This window comes from Oncorhynchus keta, chromosome 24, assembly GCF_023373465.1.
Source record: "Oncorhynchus keta strain PuntledgeMale-10-30-2019 chromosome 24, Oket_V2, whole genome shotgun sequence".
Classification (NCBI taxonomy): Eukaryota; Metazoa; Chordata; class Actinopteri; order Salmoniformes; family Salmonidae; genus Oncorhynchus; species Oncorhynchus keta.
The window spans coordinates 45,886,848-45,911,786 of NC_068444.1; the positions used below are offsets into that span (position 1 = coordinate 45,886,848).

The following is a 24,939-nucleotide window of genomic DNA, read 5'->3' on the forward strand; positions in this document are numbered from 1 at the left end:
CCAAGGCACCTGCAAGTTCCCGGAACATTTCTGGGGGGGAATGGCCCTAGCCCTCAACCTCTGATCCAACAGGTCCCAGGTCCAACAGGCTCAATGGGATTGAGATCTGGGCTCTTCGCTGGCCATGCCAGAACCCTGACATTCCTGTGTTGCAGGAAATCACACACAGAACGAGCAGTACGGCTGGTGGTACTGTCATGCTGGAGGGTCATGTCAGGATGAGCCTGCAGGAAGGGTACCACATGAGGGAGGAGGATGTCTTCCCTGTAACGCACAGCGTTGAGATTGCCTGCAAAGACAACAAGCTCAATCTGATGATGCTGTGACACACCGCCCCAGACCATGACGGACCCTCCACCTCCAAATCGATCCCGCTCCAGAGTACAGAGGAGCCTCATCTCTCTAACTAGGCTGCAGTGGATGTGGTCTGTCAAGGTCTGAGTGCTACAAAGAGAAAGAAAAAAAAATGGGCAAATGTTCTGTCCTGTAACTACAGGTGTTTTCAGCTATTAAGAAAAGGCTAAGAGGGAGGGGTGAGAGTGAGGGGGGGAGTAATAGAGAAAAGGAAGAGGAAAGCAAGAGGGCGAGGGGAGAGCAAGAGAGCGAAAAGGGAGATGGAGAAGGACAACAGTAGAGGGGCAGGGTGGGAGAGTTTATTAAGTGCTACTCACACCTGTCAGTAATGAATACAGTAATTAATAGGGCTTATTGGCTTGTTTCCTTAGCAGCACTAGTGTATGCTGTGACTGGGTTAATGCTCTAGTGCTATTTTTTGGGAAGTGTGTTTCCATAGCTAGGGTGGACATTGAGGACTTGTGAAGAGCAGAATCCACAACCTCTGCATAATCAAGACAGTTGTTGCCTTATCCAGAGTAGGCTCTGTGTTAACAGTATGACTGTGTGTGTGTGTGTGTGTGTGTGTGTGTGTGTGTGTGTGTGTGTGTGTGTGTGTGTGTGTGTGTGTGTGTGTGTGTGTGTGTGTGTGTGTGTGTGTGTGTGTAGAGCCCCATTCTCCCTCTCCACTGGCCTGAAATAATCTCAGAGTTTCTTAACCCCACGGCTCCTTTGTTGAGTTGTTAGAGCATACTACCTGCTAAAAAGGCGTCCCCAACCCATGACAACCAGCACAGGGCCCTCTGCTTGATAATTCAATGACTCATCTGACTTTTCCAACCCTCACGCCTCCACCCCCCACGACTGACCCGTATTTCTGTGACTGAATTCAAACAGACTCAATACACACAACGAAGACTCCGATACAGGACTGCACTTTATGCATATTATAACTGAATGAATAGATCAAAGGGGGTGTGGAAAGTGACTTGTATCTCTTTATCCAAGTCGTGACTCTGAATAAAGACAGATCCTCCAACATCAGATGGGATATTTCCATTTCTGTTTACTCCTCTGCCACATAGCTGCCGGCGGCACGGTGGTATTTCTGTAGTTGTTATGGTCGGACTAGATGGAAGCGCTGCTCTAAATTTACAGAGAGTGTGTGTGTACTACTGCGTGTCAGTGAGCGTGTCTGTATTGAATGTGTGGGACTCAGAAAATTGAGCCATCCACCAGATTATCAGAAGACAGCTCTTTGGAAAGTAGGGTCCTCATTTGCATATGCGGACAGAGGGAGAGGGAAAGCTAGAGAGGGCGAGCTAGAGAGGGCGAGCTAGAGAGGGCGAGCTAGAGAGGGCGAGCTAGAGAGGGCGAGCTAGAGAGGGCGAGCTAGAGAGGGCGAGCTAGAGAGGGCGAGCTAGAGAGGGAGAGCTAGAGAGGGAGAGCTAGAGAGGGCGAGCTAGAGAGAGAGGGAGAGCTAGAGAGGGAGAGCTAGAGAGGGAGAGCTAGAGAGGGAGAGCTAGAGAGGGAGAGCTAGAGAGGGAGAGCGCGAGGGAGAGCTAGGAGGGAGAGGAGAGAGAGCGAGAACAGAGAGAGAACAGAGAGAGAGAGCGAGAACAGAGAGAACAGAGAGAGAGAGCGAGAACAGAGAGAGAGAACAGAGAGAGAGAGAGAGAACAGAGAGAGAGAGAGAGAGAGAGAACAGAGAGAACAGAGAGAGAGAGAGAACAGAGAGAGAGAGAGAACAGAGAGAGAGAGAGGGAGAACAGAGAGAGAACAGAGAGAGAGAGAGGGAGAACAGAGAGAGAGAGGGAGAGAACAGAGAGAGAGAGGGAGAGAACAGAGAGAGAGAACAGAGAGAGAGAACAGAGAAAGAGAACAGAGAGAGAGAACAGAGAGAGAGAACAGAGAGCGAGAGAACAGAGAGCGAGAGAACAGAGAGAGAGCCGGTGACACTTGCCAAGCCAAGAGATAATGCTCTGGCTAGGATAAAGTATTCTGGGCAGTGAAGGGATTTGGCCCCTGGTTCCCTCAAAGCAAATGGAAATGTGAAATGAGTAAATAAGTGGAATAAATGGGGTGTAATTATAGCACTGTGGAGTGGGAGAGATAGTAAGGAGGACACCGAGGCCTGCAGGTTCTCTTGTGGAAGCCCTGTCGATGAGCGGATATGGTGGTTGGGCAGCTCTCACCAAAAACACTATACTCTGCCAAAGCCTGTGTGCACTACCCCGGGCACAGGGGGCCTGTCTCCCTCCCCCTTCTATACATCCCTCCCTCCCCTCGGTGTTGTATCAGCCTCCTGCTAAAGAACTTGACGTCACCCACTTCCAGAGCAGTCACCTTGGAGCGGTCAGTGGCCATAGTGCCAGCTAGGCTCCAGGGCTAACAGCTCAGAGGACATTACACTGGCCTTGGATCTGATGACCAGACAGAAACACATCAGACTGGTGGTACTGTTGACATCACTGTGATAACTGGCCACTGGGAGCCATTTTGTTGCAACAGAATAAACACACTTTACAAAGGACCTTTCCTTTGTAAAGTGTGTTTATTCTGTTGCAACAAAATGGCTACATGATTTTCCTTGTTCAAACATCTCTATATATTTTATTCAAATTCAACGGTCATTCAATGACAGATAGAGAATGCTGAACAAAAAGCTTGTGGGGAAAACGTGGCGTATTTAACTTAAAAATTCAAGTCATCGCAACATACATATTTGCCCTACTGCTCTTCGACTACTCACTCTACAGTCAATTGCCAACTGTTAATTAGTCATTAGGGCTAAATGACTGACTGAGAGCCAGCATGGGAAGACATGTTTTACACGGCCTGCTTAATAAGCACGCGTCCTCGAAATCATAGTATTGGCAGTGCTTAAATGAGTTTCCAATAATGACCTGATCTCCTGAGAGGTTCTCTCTCTCGTATGTGCACGTGTGTGTGTAGAGAGGGCCTGAGTATTGAGAACAGTGAGTGCTGTAGGCAGTGTGGCACTATGCTCAGGTTACCAACAGACAGTCTCATGTGTGTGTGTGTGTGTGTGTGTGTGTGTGGAGAGGGCCTGAGTATTGAGAACAGTGAGTACTGTAGGCAGTGTGGCACTATGCTCAGGTTACCAACACACAGTCTCATGTGTGTGCCGTACAGGTACAAGGCCAATGTCTGGAGTTAACCTGTCCATTCCAGCCTGCTACTGTGGCTTGCCTTCAAAGTATATATGGACAGACTAGTAAACTAACTACTGTTTGTTCACTTTGTTTACCTACAACCTAAAAGTTTACCTGCTGCTTCAGCCCTCAGCAATGGAAGGACAGGAGGGGAAGGAGGGTGGAGTTTCTGCCACCTTCCCACCGACATGGCGTCTCGGCTTGTCCCTGGGACGTCCCCCCAGAGTGCCGTGGACCACCTGTCTGACCAGGCCACCGTACTCACCACACACATTGCCATATCCATATTTACACAGACAGGAAATTCCACCTTGTACCGTTTAAAATACTGCTGAGGTTGCCAACACTGACACACATACACACTGAACAGGGGTCCTAATGTTATCGGCCTCTGAAAAATTTGTTTCATATTACCCCCCCACTCACTCTCTCTGAAAAATACATAATACATGCCAATTTGCCACTCGTAAAGTCAAAATCTGCAGCACACATTGGCCGGGCGAGGGTTGGAATTCCCCACCAAGCAAGGACTAAAGTATAACAGTGAGTTCTATGGCGGCTATAATAACATCATCAGTAGCCAATAATTATGTAATTAGTCTACCATAATACTAGAGCAAGCGTAACATCAATACATTTGCTAGGAATGAATCAGTAGCCTAGCCGCTAGCCTAGTTTCCCATACCCTAGCAGCATAAATGCTAAAGGCTAAATGAGCTCCCTACAGACAGAAGGGATGGATTAGGTAAGGGCTTAGTTCCAGGGTTGGGTTCCTTTACCTCATCAGAAAATAATTGGCAAAGACACACCTCTGGAAGTTAGGTAAGGTTGCGCTGGGCTGTGTTACCCGAGCACAGATGGATTAACCCTTCTGCTCTGTTTGGCCCAAATAATTGGCCTGCGGGGGCTGAACTGGAGAACAGCTTTGTCTGAACCAGGTCACTGCTCTCTGGCCTCAGCCAAAAGCACCTGGAACACTGAGTAGGCTGACTATTTGAAACCATTCAAATACTTAAAGCGTTTGCTCTAGCCTGCCTGAAGTGCCAAATGGGTTTGCAGTTTTGGGACTATTTTATTGGTCCATTAAACCAGGCAAGCTCAAATAAAGCACAGATAAAGTATTTGAAATGATTACAATTAGTATTTTAACCCAGGTCTGCCAGGGGGTGCGAGTGTGATTCATCTAAAAATAGTGAAATGACAGTTGGATGATCATACAGTATCATATTTCACTCAACTGACTTGGTCATGGAATCAACTGATGTTGCAATCAAAATCTTGACAATGTAAAGAAGTAAACAAGAGTGACAGCTGAAATGGATGATAGTAAGGCTGTGTCATCCTATTCTGAATTATTTTATAAGTGATTTAGTTTGTCCTGAATTGTCCAGCCAAACCCCAAAACAGCCTGGGGCTGGGGAGTCCGCTATACACGATGTTGCTAAGGGGGAAACGTTGGCCACACAAACAAATAACTTGGGAGCCATGTGCCGACACCAGTGCTATTTAGCAGTAACAGAATGTTCACTAGATTTCTGGCCGCAGATCTGCTGGAGAATTATCAAGGCTGAACGAGACAAGTCGTTGCCCTAAGACTTCTTGCCAGTTGTGTGTGTTTAGCCTCCATTTGGAACACAGCAGTGTTGTAATGCATAACAACCCCGCCCCCCCCTGGATGTCCTCCAACACTGGACTCTTATATTCTAAGCTCCAAACAAACACTCCAGCATTTTTGTTGTTGAGTGAATAGAGTGGCTGGAGCAAAACTGTGTTTGGGTTTCATGAGACTGGGTCTGTGTGCGTGTGCGTGTGTGTGTCTGTGTGTGTGTGTGCGCGCCAGGGAAAGAGATGGGGTGATGGTCAGAGAGACGAACTAAGAGCGTGCAAGACTATATGGACAGCAAGATGGATTGGTGCTGATAACGAGTTCATGGGAAGAAAATAGGAAGGCTCTGTGTGTGTGTGTGTGTGTGTGTGTGTGTGTGTGTCACTTATACACTGGTACAGGGACGGTTTTAAAGGTATGAACATCTGGATAACGCTGGACCCTAGTCCAAGCAACCATTTAAAACAACACTGTAGGCCTATTAGAACAAATAAACATGTATGACATATACACATAAATCACTATGAAAATATAGGCTATTTAGAAAATGTGCAATGTCAGTGGTGGTGTGAGTGGTTGTTTCAACTAGAATCATGGGTGATTGAGCCTTGGACAAGAGAAACAATATTGTAGAAAGCTGACTAGAAATCTCATTCTATATGTTCTTTAGCTTTTTTCGACCACATTTTGCTAAGTTTTCGCCTCAATCTATACACAGCACCCCATAACAGAGCAAAAACTGGTTTAGACATTTGAGCTAATTTATTAAAAAACTGATATCACATTTACATACAGTACCAGTCAAAAGTTTGGACACACCTACTCATTCCAGAGTTTCTTTATTTTTACTATTGTCTACATTGTAGAATAATAGTGAAGACAAACTAGTACGCTGGAACACGTCTAGCTCCAGCCAGGTACGCTGGAACACGTCTAGCTCCAGCCAGGTACGCTGGAACAGGTCTAGCTACAGCCAGGTACGCTGGAACACGTCTAGCTCCAGCCAGGTACGCTGGAACACGTCTAGCTCCAGCCAGGTACGCTGGAACACGTCTAGCTCCAGCCAGGTACGCTGGAACACGTCTAGCTCCAGCCAGGTACGCTGGAACACGTCTAGCTCCAGCCAGGTACGCTGGAACACGTCTAGCTCCAGCCAGGTACGCTGGAACACGTCTAGCTCCAGCCAGGTACGCTGGAACACGTCTAGCTCCAGCCAGGTACGCTGGAACAGGTCTAGCTACAGCCAGGTACGCTGGAACACGTCTAGCTACAGCCAGGTACGCTGGAACACGTCTAGCTACAGCCAGGTACGCTGGAACACGTCTAGCTACAGCCAGGTACGCTGGAACACGTCTAGCTACAGCCAGGTACGCTGGAACAGGTCTAGCTACAGCCAGGTACGCTGGAACACGTCTAGCTACAGCCAGGTACGCTGGAACAGGTCTAGCTACAGCCAGGTACGCTGGAACACGTCTAGCTACAGCCAGGTACGCTGGAACACGTCTAGCTACAGCCAGGTACGCTGGAACACATCTAGCTCCAGCCAGGTACGCTGGAACACGTCTAGCTCCAGCCAGGTACGCTGGAACACGTCTAGCTCCAGCCAGGTACGCTGGAACACGTCTAGCTCCAGCCAGGTACGCTGGAACACGTCTAGCTCCAGCCAGGTACGCTGGAACACGTCTAGCTCCAGCCAGGTACGCTGGAACACGTCTAGCTCCAGCCAGGTACGCTGGAACACGTCTAGCTCCAGCCAGGTACGCTGGAACACGTCTAGCTCCAGCCAGGTACGCTGGAACACGTCTAGCTCCAGCCAGGTACGCTGGAACACGTCTAGCTACAGCAAGGTACGCTGGAACACGTCTAGCTACAGCAAGGTACGCTGGAACACGTCTAGCTACAGCAAGGTACGCTAGCTACAGCCAGGTACGCTGGAACACGTCTAGCTACAGCCAGGTACGCTGGAACACGTCTAGCTCCAGCCAGGTACGCTGGAACACGTCTAGCTACAGCCAGCTGGAACACGTCTAGCTACAGCCAGGTACGCTGGAACACGTCTAGCTACAGCCACGCTGGAACACGTCTAGCTACAGCCAGGTACGCTGGAACACGTCTAGCTACAGCCAGGTACGCTGGAACACGTCTAGCTACAGCCAGGTACGCTGGAACACGTCTAGCTACAGCCAGGTACGCTGGAACACGTCTAGCTACAGCCTGGTACTCTGGAACACGTCTAGCTACAGCCTGGTACGCTGGACCAAATTATCTCCCTGGATGCAATTCCTATGGCTTCCACAGTCTATGTTCAAGTTCAGGCGTGTAACTTCCAAAACGAATAAGAAATATCAGTTTTAGTACAGGGACAGTCTTGGAAATTCGTGTTTGCACGCGCCATGAAGACAGGACGCACCTCCTAAAATCGGTTTCCTATTGAACATACTTCTTTCCGTAAGAAATATTATAGTTTGATTACATTTTAGGGTATCTGAGGAGTTAATAGAAATGTATTTTCACTTGTTGAAACAAAGTTTAGGGGTAGAGTTTCGGATTCCTTTCTCTGCAAGTTGAACGAGTGGATTACTCATTGATGGTGCCAACTAAACAGACCTTTTGGGATATAGATAAGAAGGATTTTACCTAACAAAACTACATGTTATTGCTGGGACCCTTTGGATGACAAATCAGAGGAAGAGTTTCAAAAAGTGAATATTTAATCACTATTTGTGAATGTATGAAACCTGTGCCGGTGGAAAAATATTCTTATGTGGGGCGCCGTCCTCAAACAATCACATGGCATGTTTTCGCTGTAATAGCTACTGTAAATCGGACAGTGCAGTTAGATTAACAAGAATTTAAGCTTTCAACCGATATAAGACCCTTATGGGTACCTAAATGTTTAGTATCCATAATATTTATGACTATTTATTTGAATTGCGCCCCCTCCAGTTTCACCTGAAGTTGTCCTGCTAGTGGGACGCCTTGCCCTAAGTTAAAGGGTACACTCGGTATGTATTATCAGGATTTTTAAAACAGGTTGTAAGTAAATCTTTCATTTTATATGCACTTTTCTTGAAAATTAGGGCAGCATACGTTAGAAATGTTTAAACTTAGATTTTTGGCTTCATTTGTACACATGCACGATACAATATCCGTTCTCTGTTTGACAGGTAGTATGGAGCTGCCGCTCAAAGTATTGTTTCTTCATACTGTGAAATGCATTCTCAATGAATTTGGTCATGTTTTTTTCCCCTGTTCAGAGAAATTAGTCATTGAAGTTTAGGTTCATGTCCCATACAACATCCTGATATTACCAGGTTCTGACCACTAGAGAGTGCTGTTCCTGCCATTAGGCTTAATTTCTCAGACATCCAATTATATTTCAACAAAATAATGTTGCAGGAATGCTAAGCTTAAAGGTTTCTAACTCCAGATACAATTTCAGAACAATCTGAGATGGTGGGTGTCATGGTTTGATGAAATGACCCAGAAACTATGTCAATGAGAGAGTGTACGTGTTTGTGTGTGTGCATGAGTGAGTAGGAAGCGGTGGTCAATGTCCCAGGAAGTGTTTGTGTGGCTTAAGTGAAGGAACCCTGCCTCCCCTCTCGTCAAACACTGGGAGAGAGTCCTGACAGACATGTGCCACACACACACACACAAAAAGGCCACAAGAGATAGCGATGCAGTGTCCACACACACAATGTACCACTACCATTCGAATGTTACTTATTCAAATTGAATAGATACAACTCAAATGAGGAATAGGATGAAAAGCATGTCCCAGTATTTCAGGGCTCAATGAGGAAGTGGACATGACTGACTGCTAATCAAAGTTCCTCCTCTTGCTAATCCCATTGAACACCATGCTAATATGACCAGATGGAAAGTCAATACACTGACCCCGAGCAACCTGGCTGACTAAGTCTCTCATAACAATATGTAGTCATTTTACATAGATAAGGTTGGCTTTAGTGGCTTGTCCATTTTCAGATGTCAGGTTGACTACCCTGTCCTCTTGTCCTGTGTGATCTAAGACGTTTTCATGGTGTGTGTGTGTGTGTGTTAGAGAGGGCCTGAGTATTGAAGACGGTGAATGCTGTAGGCAGTGGCGCTATGCTCGGGTTACAGTCTCATGTGGGACTGGTCTAAACAGGCCAGATGAAAGCTCACTCCCCCTGCACAATAACATCCCAGCATCTCTGTTGATTTCCTGTCTCTCCAACATCCGATCCTCAAAAAAACAATAAATAGCGAAGCTAAATAGTTTGATGCAAAATATGCCAACAACTGCAGGACACAGGTAACATTGCAATTATATCATTCCATTCCCGCCATCAGCCTCTACGGATGATCAGACCGCATGGCACAGGAACATTTTCTCTGCTAATGAAGACAACTTTTTCTGAGGAGCAGAAACCACTCAGAGCTCAGGGTTCTTCCTCTTACCTCGAACATTCCAAAAAAGACAAAGCCGGAGATGCCCACACAACCAAAATCTCAGAGCCTTATACAAGACCTTAGAAACAGTCCACCGTAACTCTAGTAGTAGGCTGTTTAAGCCAACATGCTTAGACTCAAAATACTGCAACAGGCCAATACTCTGATACCTTGAGCGCCAGACCGTAGACAAAGGAGTTGGCTATACCAGAAAAAAACAGGCTAATATTCTGAGGCAAAGCAGACAACAGCACAGCCAAAACAAATGCGCTTTAGCAAGCAGCAACACTACACCACACAGTCAATTGAAACAGCAGAGAGAAGGTTGAGGGCGTACAGTAGGGGTACTTACTGGCTGGCGAGGGCGTGCTGTAGCTACTCAGGGGCAGGCCGGGGGGAGAGAGCCCCCCCAGCATGTGGGGGAAGAAGTAGGAGTAGTGGGGCATGGGGAAGCCGTTGAGGTGTGGGCCAGGGACCGGGTTGCCCTTCCCAGCCATTTGGGCTCAATCCAGCGCCACCGATGACGACACCCCAAACACTGTGGCAATACAGGGCTCAGAATGGTGTCAGTGTGGGTAATGGAGTGGTTTTAGCCCACATATGGGCGATGGACACGCGTGGTATTCCAGTGGCGTTGGGACTGGAGAAATGCCCTCTGAATTAGGCACCTGGAGTTGTAGTCTCTTGGAGTTGTTGTCTTCCCCAAAGTTGCCGCCTGTTTGTTACCTCCTTTGACTGATGGCGAGGAGAGGTGCAGGATAGTGGTTATGAAGGAGGTTTTGAACCTTCACAGGCAGGGTATAACAGGTGTTCCACTGTGGAGTCGGTTCCAGACATGGGGAATACGTAGAGATATGACGACTATGAAAGAGTCCTCTCTGGTATAGCGCTAACCGTTCAGTGTCTCGACTCTCTTTTTGAGTGTCCTTCGATCTTCACCTAGAGAGAAAGATAATTAAAAATGTTGAATCCCCTTTGGGACAATATCATAGATACCACAAACACACTTCAAAAAACATTACATGTCAGCCCTCGCATCTATACACACCTGCAAAAGAAGCTATGGTTAAAAGGTCAACTGCAACACACAAACACAGCGAGAGAGATAATTATATAAAGAAAATGTATATTTTCCCCCCATTTAAAAGGGAAAAACATGCATCTATGTGACGCTAATTACTGGAAATGTCGAGTCTGAAATGGTCAAAAACACCCACTTCAGGCGAATTATCTTATGGGGCATTAAAAGCCATGAACAGCATGCAATGGGTATGCGATAGCTCGACCAATACACACACACACTCATTACCAAGGCTAGAGTGAAAACCCTGGGGGAATGTCACCGAGACATAAATGAAACAAAAGAAAACGTAGCTAATTATGACCATCGTTAGTCCCGGATGTCTTTCACAAACACACACAGTCAAAGCCATAGAGCAGGTGCGCACACACACACTCGTCACTTGAGTCCGTATTCATCATGTAATGTAAGAATGAAGATCCAATGTTAACAACATTAGACAAACAGAATACAATACACTCAATTCTAGCCCATTTTTAGGCGTGTCTCTAGCTACAGCCTGGTACACTGGGAACATTGTCTCGCTCCAGCAGGCCTCTGTATAATTCATGGAGACCGTTTGATCAAATGTTTATATACATGACTTCATTTTTTTCAAGCGTAATGATCTCGTTATGAGGCAGGGGTCTTAACACAAACGGGACAACAGCGTAAGAAACCTTGACAACGGGGGACACGCAACCACCTAAGCAAGATGTGGCGTTTGGTAAAAAAAGGATTGCTCTAGCGAGCATTGCACATGAATGAAGCAAGGAGGAAAGTCGTTTTTTTGTTGTTGAAAATGTTATGAAATGAAATTGTATTTTTCACATGCTTCATAAACGACAGGTGTAGGTAGACTAACAGTGAAATGCTTACTTAAGGGCCCTTCCCAACAACGTAGAGAGAAAGAAAATAGAAAATTAAACACAAATACACAATGAGTAACGATAACTTGGCTATATACACGGGGGGGTACTAGTACCAAGTCGATGTGCAGGGGTGCAAAGTAATTGAGGTAGATATTAGAGGTTGACCGATTAATCGGAATGGCCGAGTAATTAGGGTCGGTTTCAAGTTTTCATAACAATCTGTATTTTTGGACGGCGATTATGGCCCATTACACTGCACTCCACGCGGAGACTGTGGCAGGCTGACTACCTGTTAAGCAAGTGCAGCAATGAGCCACGGTAAGTTGCTAGCTAGCGTAAACCTTATCTTAACATTTTTTTTTTTTTTTAATCTTAACATAATCACTAGTTAACTACACATGGTTGATGATATTACTAGCTTGTCCTACATTGCATATAATCGATGCAGTGCCTGTTAACTTAACATTGAATCACAGCCTACTTCGCCAAACGGGTGATTTAACTAGCGCATTCGCAGAAAAAAGTTGTTTATGGTTAGGTACACATTGGTGCAACATCAATGCCTTTCTTAAAATCAATACACAAGTATATATCTTTAAACATGCATATGTAGTTAATAATGCCTGCTAACATGAATTTATTTTAACTAGGGAAATTGTGTCACTTCTCTTGCACTTCTCTGTGCAACAGAGTCAGGGTCTATGCAACAGTTTGGGCCGCCTGGCTCGTAGCAAACTGTGTGAAGACCATTTCTTCCTAACGAAAGACCGTAATTAATTTGCCAGAATTGTACTTCTTACCTGGGAATATTGAAGACTCATGTTAAAAGGAACCACCAGCTTTCATATAATTAAGTTCTCATGCTCTGAGCAAGGAACTTAAACGTTATTTTTTACATGGCAAATATTTCACTTTGTTTTTGCATTATTTAAACCAAATTGAACATGTTTCATTATGAGACAAAAATGATTTTATTGAAGTACTATATCAAGTTAAAATAAGTGTACATTCAGTATTGTTGTAATTCTCATTATTACAAATATATATATAAAAATAGGCCAATTAATCGTTAGGCTTTTTGTGGTCCTCCTGTCTATGAAATGCCCTTTTTGTTATTAATTTAACCAGAACCATGCATAATGACTAAGTTCTTGTAGCAGCCATTATAGAACATTAACACAGATCTCATAAACAAATCAAGCAAAAGCCCATGTCCTAGTGAGTAGCCAGCTAATCTTTATATTTTAAGTTGAGTGAACTTGGATAGATTTGCAAGCTAAGAAGGTAGAACAGTTGAATTGTTATGAACACACCCTTCTGTCCTGTCCGTCTCCAACTGTTTCAACAGCATGTGAGCCTGTCCACTTAGTTCAGATGTTCAAATCAAGTGCCCTACCCTATCTCTCACAATGAGAACGAGTTGCCAAATCCTTACATATGTGTTTTAGGCTTATTGCACATTTAGAAAACACATGCTGCTAGCGGTACATGGTACCGCAATGGTGCACGCGACCAACTAAGAATGCATTTTCCAGAATCAAATGTTTATTGATACTCTCGTTTTACTATTGTCTGCTCTGCGCTCAATTTGAAGAGTAAAAATAGGATCGTTAAAAGGTTAACTTCTCTATTACAGTAAAATAATGCCTCAATGTGTTTGTGTCCATATGACCGATTCAGTTGGACCAAACCTCAAATGCAAATAGCGAGTTGAAACCGCTTGTCAGAGATGACGTGATCTCTCATCTTTGTTGTTGTGAGTGGAGGGGGAGGGGCTTGGTGTGTGTGTAAACAGAGAGGAAGATGCAAAGATGAGCTTCTACACGCTTATTTTGGACCCAATCTTGTCGCCTGCCTTCCTGCCTTTGGGACAACGACTCCCGTTGTTAGAGTGGAGACATGAGCGTCTAATCCTTATTTACAGATCTCTGGTGTAAACGGGGGAAGGTGCACACAGCACAGAAGGAGCATAGGGGACAAGGCCAAAACGACAACGTGAGAACAAGTGGACAAACGCACATCGTTCTTGCAAAGCAGGCATTTGGAATATAATGCAAAAACATTTGAATTCATTTGACATATCGCCCAGTCTATAGTTAGAGATTAAGTGACTAGGCAACAGGATAGATAAAAAAGTAACAGCAGCGTATGTGATGAGGCAAAAGATTGTCATTAGGCATTGTGTGTGTGTGTGTGTGTGTGTGTGTGTGTGTGTGTGTGTGTGTGTGTGTGTGTACAGGATTTTGGCAATGAAGCCTTTTTATCTACTTCCCCAGAGTCCGATGAACTCTTGGATAACATTTGTATGTCTCAGTGTCCAGTATGAAGGAAGTTCAGGGTAGTTTAAATGTAAATGTAAATGTAGTTTCCCAAACCAATGAGAACTAGCGTTAGCGCAACGGCTGGAAATCTGTCTCGCAGACATGGTCTATATGGGGCCCTGGTGTGTCCGTCTCTCCATCAGGCTGAGAGCATGGCTTTTTTGGCTCTCATCCTTCTATTAGCTGCCTTATTCTTATTGATCGGGGCCCAAAGTGCTCTCCAAATCACCGTGTAATATGGCTGGGCAGCCGGATACACAAGGACAGACACACACAGGACACACTGATATAGTGACAAACAAAAAGGAGGACACTGCACAAGGGGTGAATATGCATTGGCTAAAGAGCTTCCACGAACATCTTTAAAAAGCCCAAGGGTGCTGGTCTTTGTTTTATTTCACTTTTAAAACCTCCCTACTACTACCCACCTGTAAAACTGTTGTTTTGAGTCATATTAAGAGGACACAGGCTTCATAACAGCCAAGGTTCAGTTACGTATTGGTCCGTTTCAGATGTCAAAGCAAATCAGATATCATGGTTATGTGTAGGCTCTCTCACACACACACGAAAATGCATTAACATCCCCTATAATACATTGACTGAAAAACCTTACAGGACTGCATATTTAGATGTGGTAGCTATAGTCCATAGGTTATGTTACAACAACAACTGAGGCCAGGGGAAAGGTTGCAGGGAAAGGTTGCAGGCTGAAAATTGGCAAATTGCTAAGTAGTCTATCACAAAGCCATCTGGCACGCATGTCAGCTCAGCTGACCATTTCGAAACATAAGTTACGTGACCTTACAACAGACCCCTTGTACGGAAATACAGATGGACTGGAAATCCATATTGCACTGCATATTTAGATACAGTAACTTAGGCTATTGGTTGTGTATCAACAATGTGCTAACTGAGGCCAGAGTAAAAGATTGCAGGCTGAAAATTGGTCCATTGCCAATGTATTCAATCACCAAGCCATCTGGCATGTACATAATATAATTTAATACAAATTTAGCCGACTCTTTAATCGAAAACGACTTACAGTCATGTGTGCATACAGTTTTTACATATAGGTGGTCCTGGGAATAACACCCACTATACTGGTGTTGTAAGAGCTGAGCTACAAACGACCACGTCACCGACACCGGCCATTTTGAAACACAAGCTACTTGACCTTTAAAACAGTCTCATTGTACAGAGAACAAATCTCACATCTAGCTTATCCCACTGCATTCGAGAGATCTCCTTTTCTTTCTCTGTATGTTAAGTCGTGGAAACCTGGGAGAGAGATTGGTCTACAATTCACTTAAAGGTAACATAAGGTATTAGTGTTGCACAGTATACCGAAACATCGGTACTTTTCGATACAAAAAAAATAACTGTTTGGTACTACAATTAGATATGTTTGATACTTTTATTTTTGTTTAATTTCGTACTTTTTACCCCTTGGATATCACAAAATTGGTTAGAAAAATTGGTAGTTACAGTCCTGTCCCATCACTGCAACTCCCATATGGACTCAGGAGAGGCGAAGGTCGAGAGCCAAGAGTCCTCCGAAACACAAGCCTGCCAAGCTGCACTGCTTCGTGACACACTGCTTGCGGACCCCAAGGGGTGCACATTTTGTGTTTTGCCCTAACACTACACAGCTTCTTCAAATGATTAAATAATTATTATTTTAATCAGCAGTGTAGTGCTAGGGCAAAAACGTAAACGTGCACCCCTTGGTTTCCCAAACTCACCCCTGTCATAACCCCACTGAACAATAGAATACACTTCTGTAAGTATATTGTACAGTAGTTCAAATTGTGACAACCACTAAGTTCAAATAACATGTTATATGATTGTCACCTTGGCTTTAGAGCATAGAACAGAAAGAGCGAGAACGAAGTCAGGGCATGGACTCTACAAGGTGTCAAGCGTTCCACAGGATTGCTGGCCCATGTTGACTCCAATGCTTCTCACAGTTATCAAGTTGGCTAGATGTCCTTTGGATGATGGACCATTCTTCATACACACGGAAACTGTTGAGCGTGAAACCCAGCTGCGTTGCAGTTCTTGACACAACTCGGTGCGTTTTGCACCAACTACCATAACCTGTTCAAAGGCGCTTAAATATTTTGTCTTGCCCATTCACCCTCTGAATGGCACACATACACAATCCATTTCTTAATTGTCTCAAGGCTTAAAAATCCTTCTTTAACCCATGTTGGTCTTTCTGTAGCTCAGTTGGTAGAGCATGGCGCTTGTAACGCCAGGGTAGTGGGTTCGATTCCCGGGACCACCCATACGTAGAATGTATGCACACATGACTGTAAGTCGCTTTGGATAAAAGCGTCTGCTAAATGGCATATATTATTATAGCCAAAGTCAGATTCCACAGCAACATTCTGAATCGTGAATGACATCCATTTCATAAAGAAAGCACACACTTTTATAAAAAGAGATTGCTTCTAGTATGCAAACGTTGTTTATCAGTACAATGAAATAAGTGTTAAATGGAAGGGATTGTCTGTCATCTGTAGCCCCTTGAAATCAGCTAAAACAAGATCAATAACAATGCATGCACACACTGCTTTTGAATAATATACATTCACCTTCATTGTGAGTAGACTAGTACTTCCGGCGCCGACAGAGATGGCCGCCTCGCTTCGCGTTCCTAGGAAACTATGCAGTTTTGTTTTTTTAATGTTATTTCTTACATTAGTACCCCAGGTCATCTTAGGTTTCATTACATACAGTCGAGAAGAACTACTGAATATAAGATCAGCGTCAACTCACCATCAGTACGACCAAGAATATGTTTTCCACGATGCGGATCCTGTGTTCTGCCTTACAAACAGGTCAACGGAATGGATCGCATGCAGAGACCCCCCAAAAAAACGACTTCGAAAAAGAGGGAAACGAGGCGGTCTTCTGGTCAGACTCAGGACACGGGCACATCGCGCACCACTACCTAGCATTCTTCTTGCCAATGTCCAGTCTCTTGACAACAAGGTTGATGAAATCCGAGCAAGGGTAGCATTCCAGAGGGACATCAGAGACTGTAACGTCCTATGCTTCACCGAAACATGGCTCACTGGGAAGACGCTATCCGGGGCGGTGCAGCCAACGGGTTTCTCCACGCATCGCGCCGACAGAAACAAACATCTTTCTGGTAAGAAGAGTGGCGGGGGCGTATGCCTCATGACTAACGAGACATGGTGTGATGAAAGAAACATACAGGAACTCAAATCCTTCTGTTCACCTGATTTAGAATTCCTCACAATCAAATGTAGACCGCATTATCTACCAAGAGAATTCTCTTCGATTATAATCACAGCCGTATATATCCCCCCCCAAGCACACACATCGATGGGTCTGAACAAACTTTATTTAACTCTTTGCAAACTGGAAACCATTCATCCGGAGGCTGCATTCATTGTAGCTGGGGATTTTAACAAAGCTAATCTGAAAACAAGACTCCCTAAATTTTATCAGCATATCGATTGCGCAACCAGGGGTGGTAAAACCTTGGATCATTGTTACTCTAACTTCAGCGACGCATATAAGGCCCTGCCCCGCCCCCCTTTCGGAAAAGCTGACCATGACTCCATTTTGTTGATCCCTGCCTACAGACAGAAACTTAAAAAAGAGGCTCCCACGCTGAGGTCTGTCCAACGCTGGTCCGACCAAGCTGACTCCACACTCCAAGACTGCTTCCATCACGTGGACTGGGATATGTTTCGTATTGCGTCAGATAAAAATATTGACGAATACGCTGATTCGGTGTGCGAGTTCATTAGAACGTGCGTTGAAGATGTCGTTCCCATAGCAACGATAAAAACATTCCCTAACCAGAAACCGTGGATTGATGGCAGCATTCGCGTGAAACTGAAAGCGCGAACCACTGCTTTTAATCAGGGCAAGGTGTCTGGTAACATGACCGAATACAAACAGTGCAGCTATTCCCTCCGCAAGGCTATCAAACAAGCTAAGCGTCAGTACAGAGACAAAGTAGAATCTCAATTCAACGACTCAGACACAAGAGGCATGTGGCAGGGTCTACAGTCAATCACGGACTACAAGAAGAAACCCAGCCCAGTCACGGACCAGGATGTCTTGCTCCCAGGCAGACTAAATAACTTTTTTGCCCGCTTTGAGGACAATACAGTGCCACTGACACGGCCTGCAACGAAAACATGCGGTCTCTCCTTCACTGCAGCAGAGGTGAGTAAGACATTTAAACGTGTTAACCCTCGCAAGGCTGCAGGCCCAGACGGCATCCCCAGCCGCGCCCTCAGAGCATGCGCAGACCAGCCGGCCGGTGTGTATTCAATCAATCCCTATACCAGTCTGCTGTTCCCACATGCTTCCAGAGGGCCACCATTGTTCCTGTTGCCAAGAAAGCTAAGGTAACTGAGCTAAACGACTACCGCCCCGTAGCACTCACTTCCGTCATCATGAAGTGCTTTGAGAGACTAGTCAAGGACCATATCACCTCCACCCTACCTGACACCCTAGACCCACTCCAATTTACTTACCGCCCAAATAGGTCCACAGACGACGCAATCTCAACCACACTGCACACTGCCCTAACCCACCTGGACAAGAGGAATACCTATGTGAGAATGCTGTTCATCGACTACAGCTCGGCATTCAACACCATAGTACCCTCCAAGCTCGTCATCAAGCTCGAGACCCTGGGTCTCGACCCCGCCCTGTGCAACTGGGTACTGGACTTCCTGACGGGCCGCCCCCCAGGTGGTGAGGGTAGGCAACAACATCTCCTCCCCGCTGATCCTCAACACGGGGGCCCCACAAGGGTGCGTTCTGAGCCCTCTCCTGTACTCCCTGTTCACCCACGACTGCGTGGCCACGCACGCCTCCAACTCAATCATCAAGTTTGCGGACGACACAAGTGGTAGGCCTGATTACCAACAACGACGAGACGGCCTACAGGGAGGAGGTGAGGGCCCTCTGAGTGTGGTGTCAGGAAAATTACCTCACACTCAACGTCAACAAAACTAAGGAGATGATTGTGGACTTCAGGAAACAGCAGAGGGAACACCCCCCTATCCACATCGATGGAACAGTAGTGGAGAGGGTAGCAAGTTAAGTTCCTCGGCATACACATCACAGACAAACTGAATTGGTCCACTCACACTGACAGTGTCGTGAAGAAGGAGCAGCAGCGCCTCTTCAACCTCAAGAGGCTGAAGAAATTTGGCTTGTCACCAAAAGCACACAAACTTCTACAGATCACCGCCTGGTACGGCAACTGCTCCGCCCTCAACCGTAAGGCTCTCCAGAGGGTAGTGAGGTCTGCACAACGCATCACCGGGGGCAAACTACCTGCCCTCCAGGACACCTACACCACCCGATGTTACAGGAAGGCCATAAAGATCATCAAGGACAATAACCACCCGAGCCACTGCCTGTTCACCCCGCTATCATCCAGAAGGCGAGGTCAGTACAGGTGCATCAAAGCTGGGACCGAGAGACTGAAAAACAGCTTCTATCTCAAGGCCATCAGACTGTTAAACAGCCATCACTAACATTGAGTGGCTGCTGCCAACACACTGTCATTGACACTGACCCAACTCCAGCCACTTTAATAATGGGAATTGATGGGAAATGATGTAAATATATCACTAGCCACTTTAAACAATGCTACCTTATATAATGTTACTTACCCTACATTATTCATCTCATATGCATACGTATATACTGTACTCTATATCATCGACTGCATCCTTATGTAATACATGTATCACTAGCCACTTTAACTATGCCACTTTGTTTACTTTGTCTACATACTCATCTCATATGTATATACTGTACTCGATACCATCTACTGTATGCTGCCCTGTACCATCACTCATTCATATATCCTTATGTACATATTCTTTATCCCTTTACACTTGTGTGTGTATAAGGTAGTAGTTTTGGAATTGTTAGTTAGATTACTTGTTGGTTATCACTGCATTGTCGGAACTAGAAGCACAAGCATTTCGCTACACTCGCATTAACATCTGCTAACCATGTGTATGTGACAAATAAAATGTGATTTTATTTTATTTTATTTGATTTGATTTTAGACCTAGGCCACATCTTGATTTACCCAGTTTATCAATATGGATTTACAATTCAAATAAATTACCATTGTTGTTTTGTAGTTACCAAAGTTTTACTTATCTTCATCTAAGTCACAACAGTAGACAAACACAGTCTGCTTAAACTAATAACAAACAATTCTACATTTTCATGTCTTTATTGAACAGACTGTAAACATTTAGTGCAGGGTGCAAAAAGTGTGTGAACCCTTGTATATAATAACTGGTTGACAATCCTTTGGCAGCAAAGACATTTTCTGTAGTTGCAGATCAGACCTGCACAACGGCCAGGAGGAATGTTGGACCATTCATCTTTACAAAACTGTTTCAGTTCCACAATATTCTTGGGATGTCTGGTGTGAACCACTCGAGGTCATGCAACAGCATCTCAAATCGGGTTGAGGTCAGGACTGAGCACTCCAGAAGTATTTTCTTCTGTTGAAGATATTTTGTTGTTTATTTACTTCTGTGATTTGGGTTGTTGTCCTGTTGCGTCACCCAACTTCTGTTGAGCTTCAATAGGCAGACAGATAGCCTTACATTCTCCTGCAAAATGTCTTGATAAACTTGGTAATTCATTTTTCCATCGATGATAGCAAGCTGTCCAGGCCCTGAGGTAGCAAAGCAGCCCCAAACCATGATACTCCCTCCACCATACTTTACAGTTGGGTTGCAGTTGATGTTGGTGTGCTGTGCCTTTTATTCTCCACACAGTGTTCCTTCCAAACAACTCAACTTTAGTTTAATCTGTCCACAGAATATTTTGCCAGGAGCGCTGTGGAACATCCAGGTGCTCTTTTGCGAACTTAAGACGTGCAGGAATGATCTTTTTGGACAGCAGTGGCTTTTTCCGTGGCGTCCTCCAATGAACACCATTCTTGTTTAATGTTTTTTTTACGTATCGTATACTCGTCAACAGAGATGTTAGCATGTTCCAGAGATTTCTGTAAGTCTTTAGTTGACACTAGGATTCTTCTTAACCTCATTGAGCATTCTGCGCTGTGCTCTCGCAGTCATATTTGCAGGACGTTCACGCCTAGGGAGAGTAGCAAGTGCTGAACTTTCTCCATTTATAGACAGTGTCTTACCGTGGACTGATGAACATCAATGCTTTCAGAGATACTTTTAACCATATCCAGCTTTATGCAAGGCAACAACTCTTAATCTTAGGTCTTCTGAGATCTATTTTGTTTGAGGCACGGTTCACATCAGGCAATGCTTCTTGTGAATAGCAAAATCAAATTTTGTGACTTTTAATTAGGGCAGGGCAGCTCTAACCAACATCTCCAATCTCGTCTCATTGTTTGGACTCCAGTTTAGCTGACTCCTGACTCCAATTAGCTTTTGCAGAAGTCATTAGCCTAGGGGTTCACATACCTTTTCCAACCTACACTGTGAATGGTTAAATGGAGTATTTAATATAGACAAGAAAAATACAATAATTTGTGTGTCATTAGTTTAAACACACTGTGTTTGCCTAAGGGTTCAAATATTTTGCCACTGCAGGCCTACACACACACACACACACACACACACACACACACACACACACACACACACACTTCCCCCAACCCGGCAGGCCCATTCTCCTCCCAGTCCCACATGTGATCTATGTGTTATATGATAGGGAAGACATAGAAAGTAAGTGCTATGGAGGATGGAGCCCTACAGCACTATTATACTGTACAGTATTGAACGTCCTTATGCTTTCAGGCTGCAGAGTGATCAACCGGACAGCTAACCGTGGAATAAAAACATACACGTTTGTCTAAAGTTGAGGGAGCGTGCAAATGGCATGCTGACTGCAGGAATGTCCACTAGAGCTGTTGCCAGAGAATTTAATATTGATTTTTCTACCATAAGCCGCCTCCGTTGTTTTAGAGAATTTTGCAGTACGTCCATCCGGCCTCACAACCGCAGACCACATGTAACCACGCAAGCGCAGGACCTCCACCATCTTCTTCACCTGAGGGATTGTCAGAGACCAGCCGCCCAGACAGCTGATGAAACACAAGTATTTATGTCTGTAATAAAGCGCTTTTGTGGGGAAAAACTAATTCTGATTGGATGAGTCACCCAGCAGGTGGGGAGCCAGACCAATATGCCCTCTGAGGCCCATCATGGCTGCGCCCCTGTCCAGTCATGTGAAATCCATAGATTAGGGCCTAATGAACTCATTTCAATTGAATTATTTCATTATAATGAACTGTAACTCATTAAAATTGTTTAAATTGTTGCGTTTATATTTTTGATCGTTATAGAAGTCCTAAGGTACTGCATCGGATCAGTAACTGTTAAGGTCCATTTTCTCAAAAGTGGGGTGACAAGTTTATCAACTTTCAAAGCAGAATTACTTTCCTATTGTTCCTCAACTGCAGTGTATGATATACAATTTTCTAGCTCCGAGTCTGTACTTTTGTCAAATATAAAAAACACATGGTAAAATCCCTGAACAGTTTCCTTCCTTGGCGGCAAATGAATTAGGAACAACGTCTGCATCTTTGTAGTGACGGTGTATTGATACACCCTCCAAAATGTAATTAATAACTTCACCATTAAAAGGGATATTCAATGTCTGCTTTTAAAAAAATGTTTCACCCAGCTACCAATAGTTGAACACTATTATTGCATACAGAGTGAGTCCATGTAACTTATGTGATTTAATATGGAGTAGGTCCCCCCTTTGCTGCTGTAACAGCCTCAACTCTTCTGGAAAGGCTTTCCACTAGATGTTGGAACATTGTTACAGGGTCTTTCTTCCATTCAGCCACAAGAGCATTAGTGAGATCGGGCACTGATGTTGGGTGATTTAAGCCTGGCTCACAGTGGGCGTTCCAATCCATCCCAAAGGTGTTCGATGGGGTTGAGGTCATGGCTCTGTGCAGGCCAGTCAAGTTCTTCCACACTGATCTCGACAAACCATTGCTGTATGGACCTCGCTTTGTGCACGGGGACATTGCCATGCTAAAACAGGAAAGGGCCTTCCCCACAAAATAAACATTATGGGTCACTCCTTGTGCCTGTGCTCTACTGACATATCTGAGCAGGGTGCGAGTGTGTGTGTGTGTGTGTGTGTGTGTGTGTGTGTGTGTGTGTGTGTGTGTGTGTGTGTGTGTGTGTATGTATATATATATATATATATGTAGAGAATGCAGGTCGGAGGTTATGTTATGTAGTAGCAGGAGCCAGTGACTAATAGGATCTGACAGCCGATGATGAATTAATAATCGAAAAGCTCCAATGGGCGGAAGGGTTTAAGGGTGGGCTGCACTCGTAATGTCTGCAGGGAATGGCAAAAGCATACACGCACGTGCAGACACACATTCTCACCCTCCCTCGCACATGCATGAACGCACAGACAAAATCAAAAAGGTCAAAGTCAGGGAACAAACAAGCACGAGCTGCCCCGGTCAAATGTAAGTGCTGTTATTGTGAAATGGAAACGTCTAGGAGCAACAACAGTTCAGCCACAAAGAGGTAGGCTACACAAGCTCACAGAACGGACCGCTGTGTGCTGAAGCGTGTAAAAATCGTCTGTCCTCGGTTGCAGCACTCACTACTGATTTCTAAACTGCCTCTGGAAGAAAAGTCAGCACAATATCTGTTTGTCGAGAGCGTCGGCCGAGCAGCCGCACACAAGGCTAAGATCACCATGCACAATGCCAAACGTCAGCTGAAGTGGTGTAAAGCTCGCCGCCATTGGACTCTGGAGCAGTGGAAACGTGTTCTCTGGAGTGATGGATCACGCCTCACCATCTGGCAGTTCAACAAATTAATCTGGGTTTGGAGGATGCCAGGAGAGCACTACCTGCTCCAATGCATAGCACTAACTGTAACGTTTGGTGGAGGAGGAATAATGGTTCGGGCTAGACCTCTTAGTTCCAGTGAAGAGAAATCTTAACACTACAGTGTATGACATTCTAGACGATTCTGTGCTTCCAACTTTGTGGGAACAGTTTGGGGAAGGCCCTTTCCTGTTTCAGCATGATAATGCCCCCGTGCACAAAGCGAAGTTGAGATCGGTGTGGAAGAACTTGACTGGCCTGCACAGAGTCATGACCTCAACCCAATCGAACACCTTTTGGATGTATTGTAACGGCCACTGGGAGCCAGGCTTAAAATCAGCCAACATCAGTACCTGACTAAAGCTTGTGGCTGAATGGAAGCAAGTCCCTGCAACAGTGTTCCAACATCTAGTGAAAAGCCTTTCCAGAAGAGTGGAGGTTGTTACAGCAGCAAATGGGGGATCAACTCCATATTAAGTCACATAAGTTGCATTGACTCACTCTGTATGCAATAAGTCTTTAACATGACTTGTTTATAACCAACTCATCTCTGTACCCCACACATACAATCAACTGTAAAGTCCCTCAGTCGAGCACTGAATTTCAAACAAAGACCAGGGAGGTTTTCAAATGCCTTGCAAAGGGCACCTATTGGTAGATGGGTAAAAATTTTAAAAAAGCAGACAATGAATATCCCTTTAAGCATGGTGAAGTTATTAATTACATTTTGGATGGTGTATCAATACACCCAGTCACTACAAAGATACAGGCATTGTTCCTAACACATTTGCCAGAGAGGAAGGAAACCATTCAGGGATTTCACCATGAGGCCAATGGTGAATTCAAAACAGTTAGAGTTTAATGGCTGTGATACAGAGGTAGCTCCCTTAAAAGTTGCGTCATACTGCATTATGTGGCACGTTATTTAATTGTCAGCTATTATTTACGTTAATGAAAGTTAGTGCTAGTTTGACCACCAGAGGGCATATTTGAAAAGCATTTGATAGCCTCCCATATTGGGATTACTAGAGAATTTAAAACCTTTTGTGTAATAACATAGTACATGGGATTGATTAAGAAATTTGGCTTAATTCATTTGATAAATATTACGGTGTTTCTATTCTGAGAAAAAATGAAAACCTCAGTGTTTCTGTTAGGATGGAATGAAAAATATTGCGATATACAACGTGACAGTTGGGAGTAGGCATAAGAGGATTCCAAATGAATATCTAAGGGGCATAACATTTCCACACC

At 44.8% G+C, this 24,939-nt stretch overlaps 1 protein-coding gene across 3 annotated transcripts in view; it reads right to left on the reverse strand.

The window, feature by feature from the left end:
- The window catches only part of LOC118357613 (retinoic acid receptor alpha-like), a 238,458-nt gene that overhangs the window by 110,046 nt on the left and 103,473 nt on the right, over window positions 1–24,939 (reverse strand). For all 3 annotated transcript variants that reach the window (XM_035734906.2, XM_035734904.2, XM_052478388.1), the window contains one exon: window positions 9,905–10,491. In XM_035734906.2, coding sequence (XP_035590799.1) covers window positions 9,905–10,049 — 145 coding nt within the window. In that variant the 5' untranslated portion in view covers window positions 10,050–10,491. The remainder of the gene's footprint in view (window positions 1–9,904; window positions 10,492–24,939) is intronic.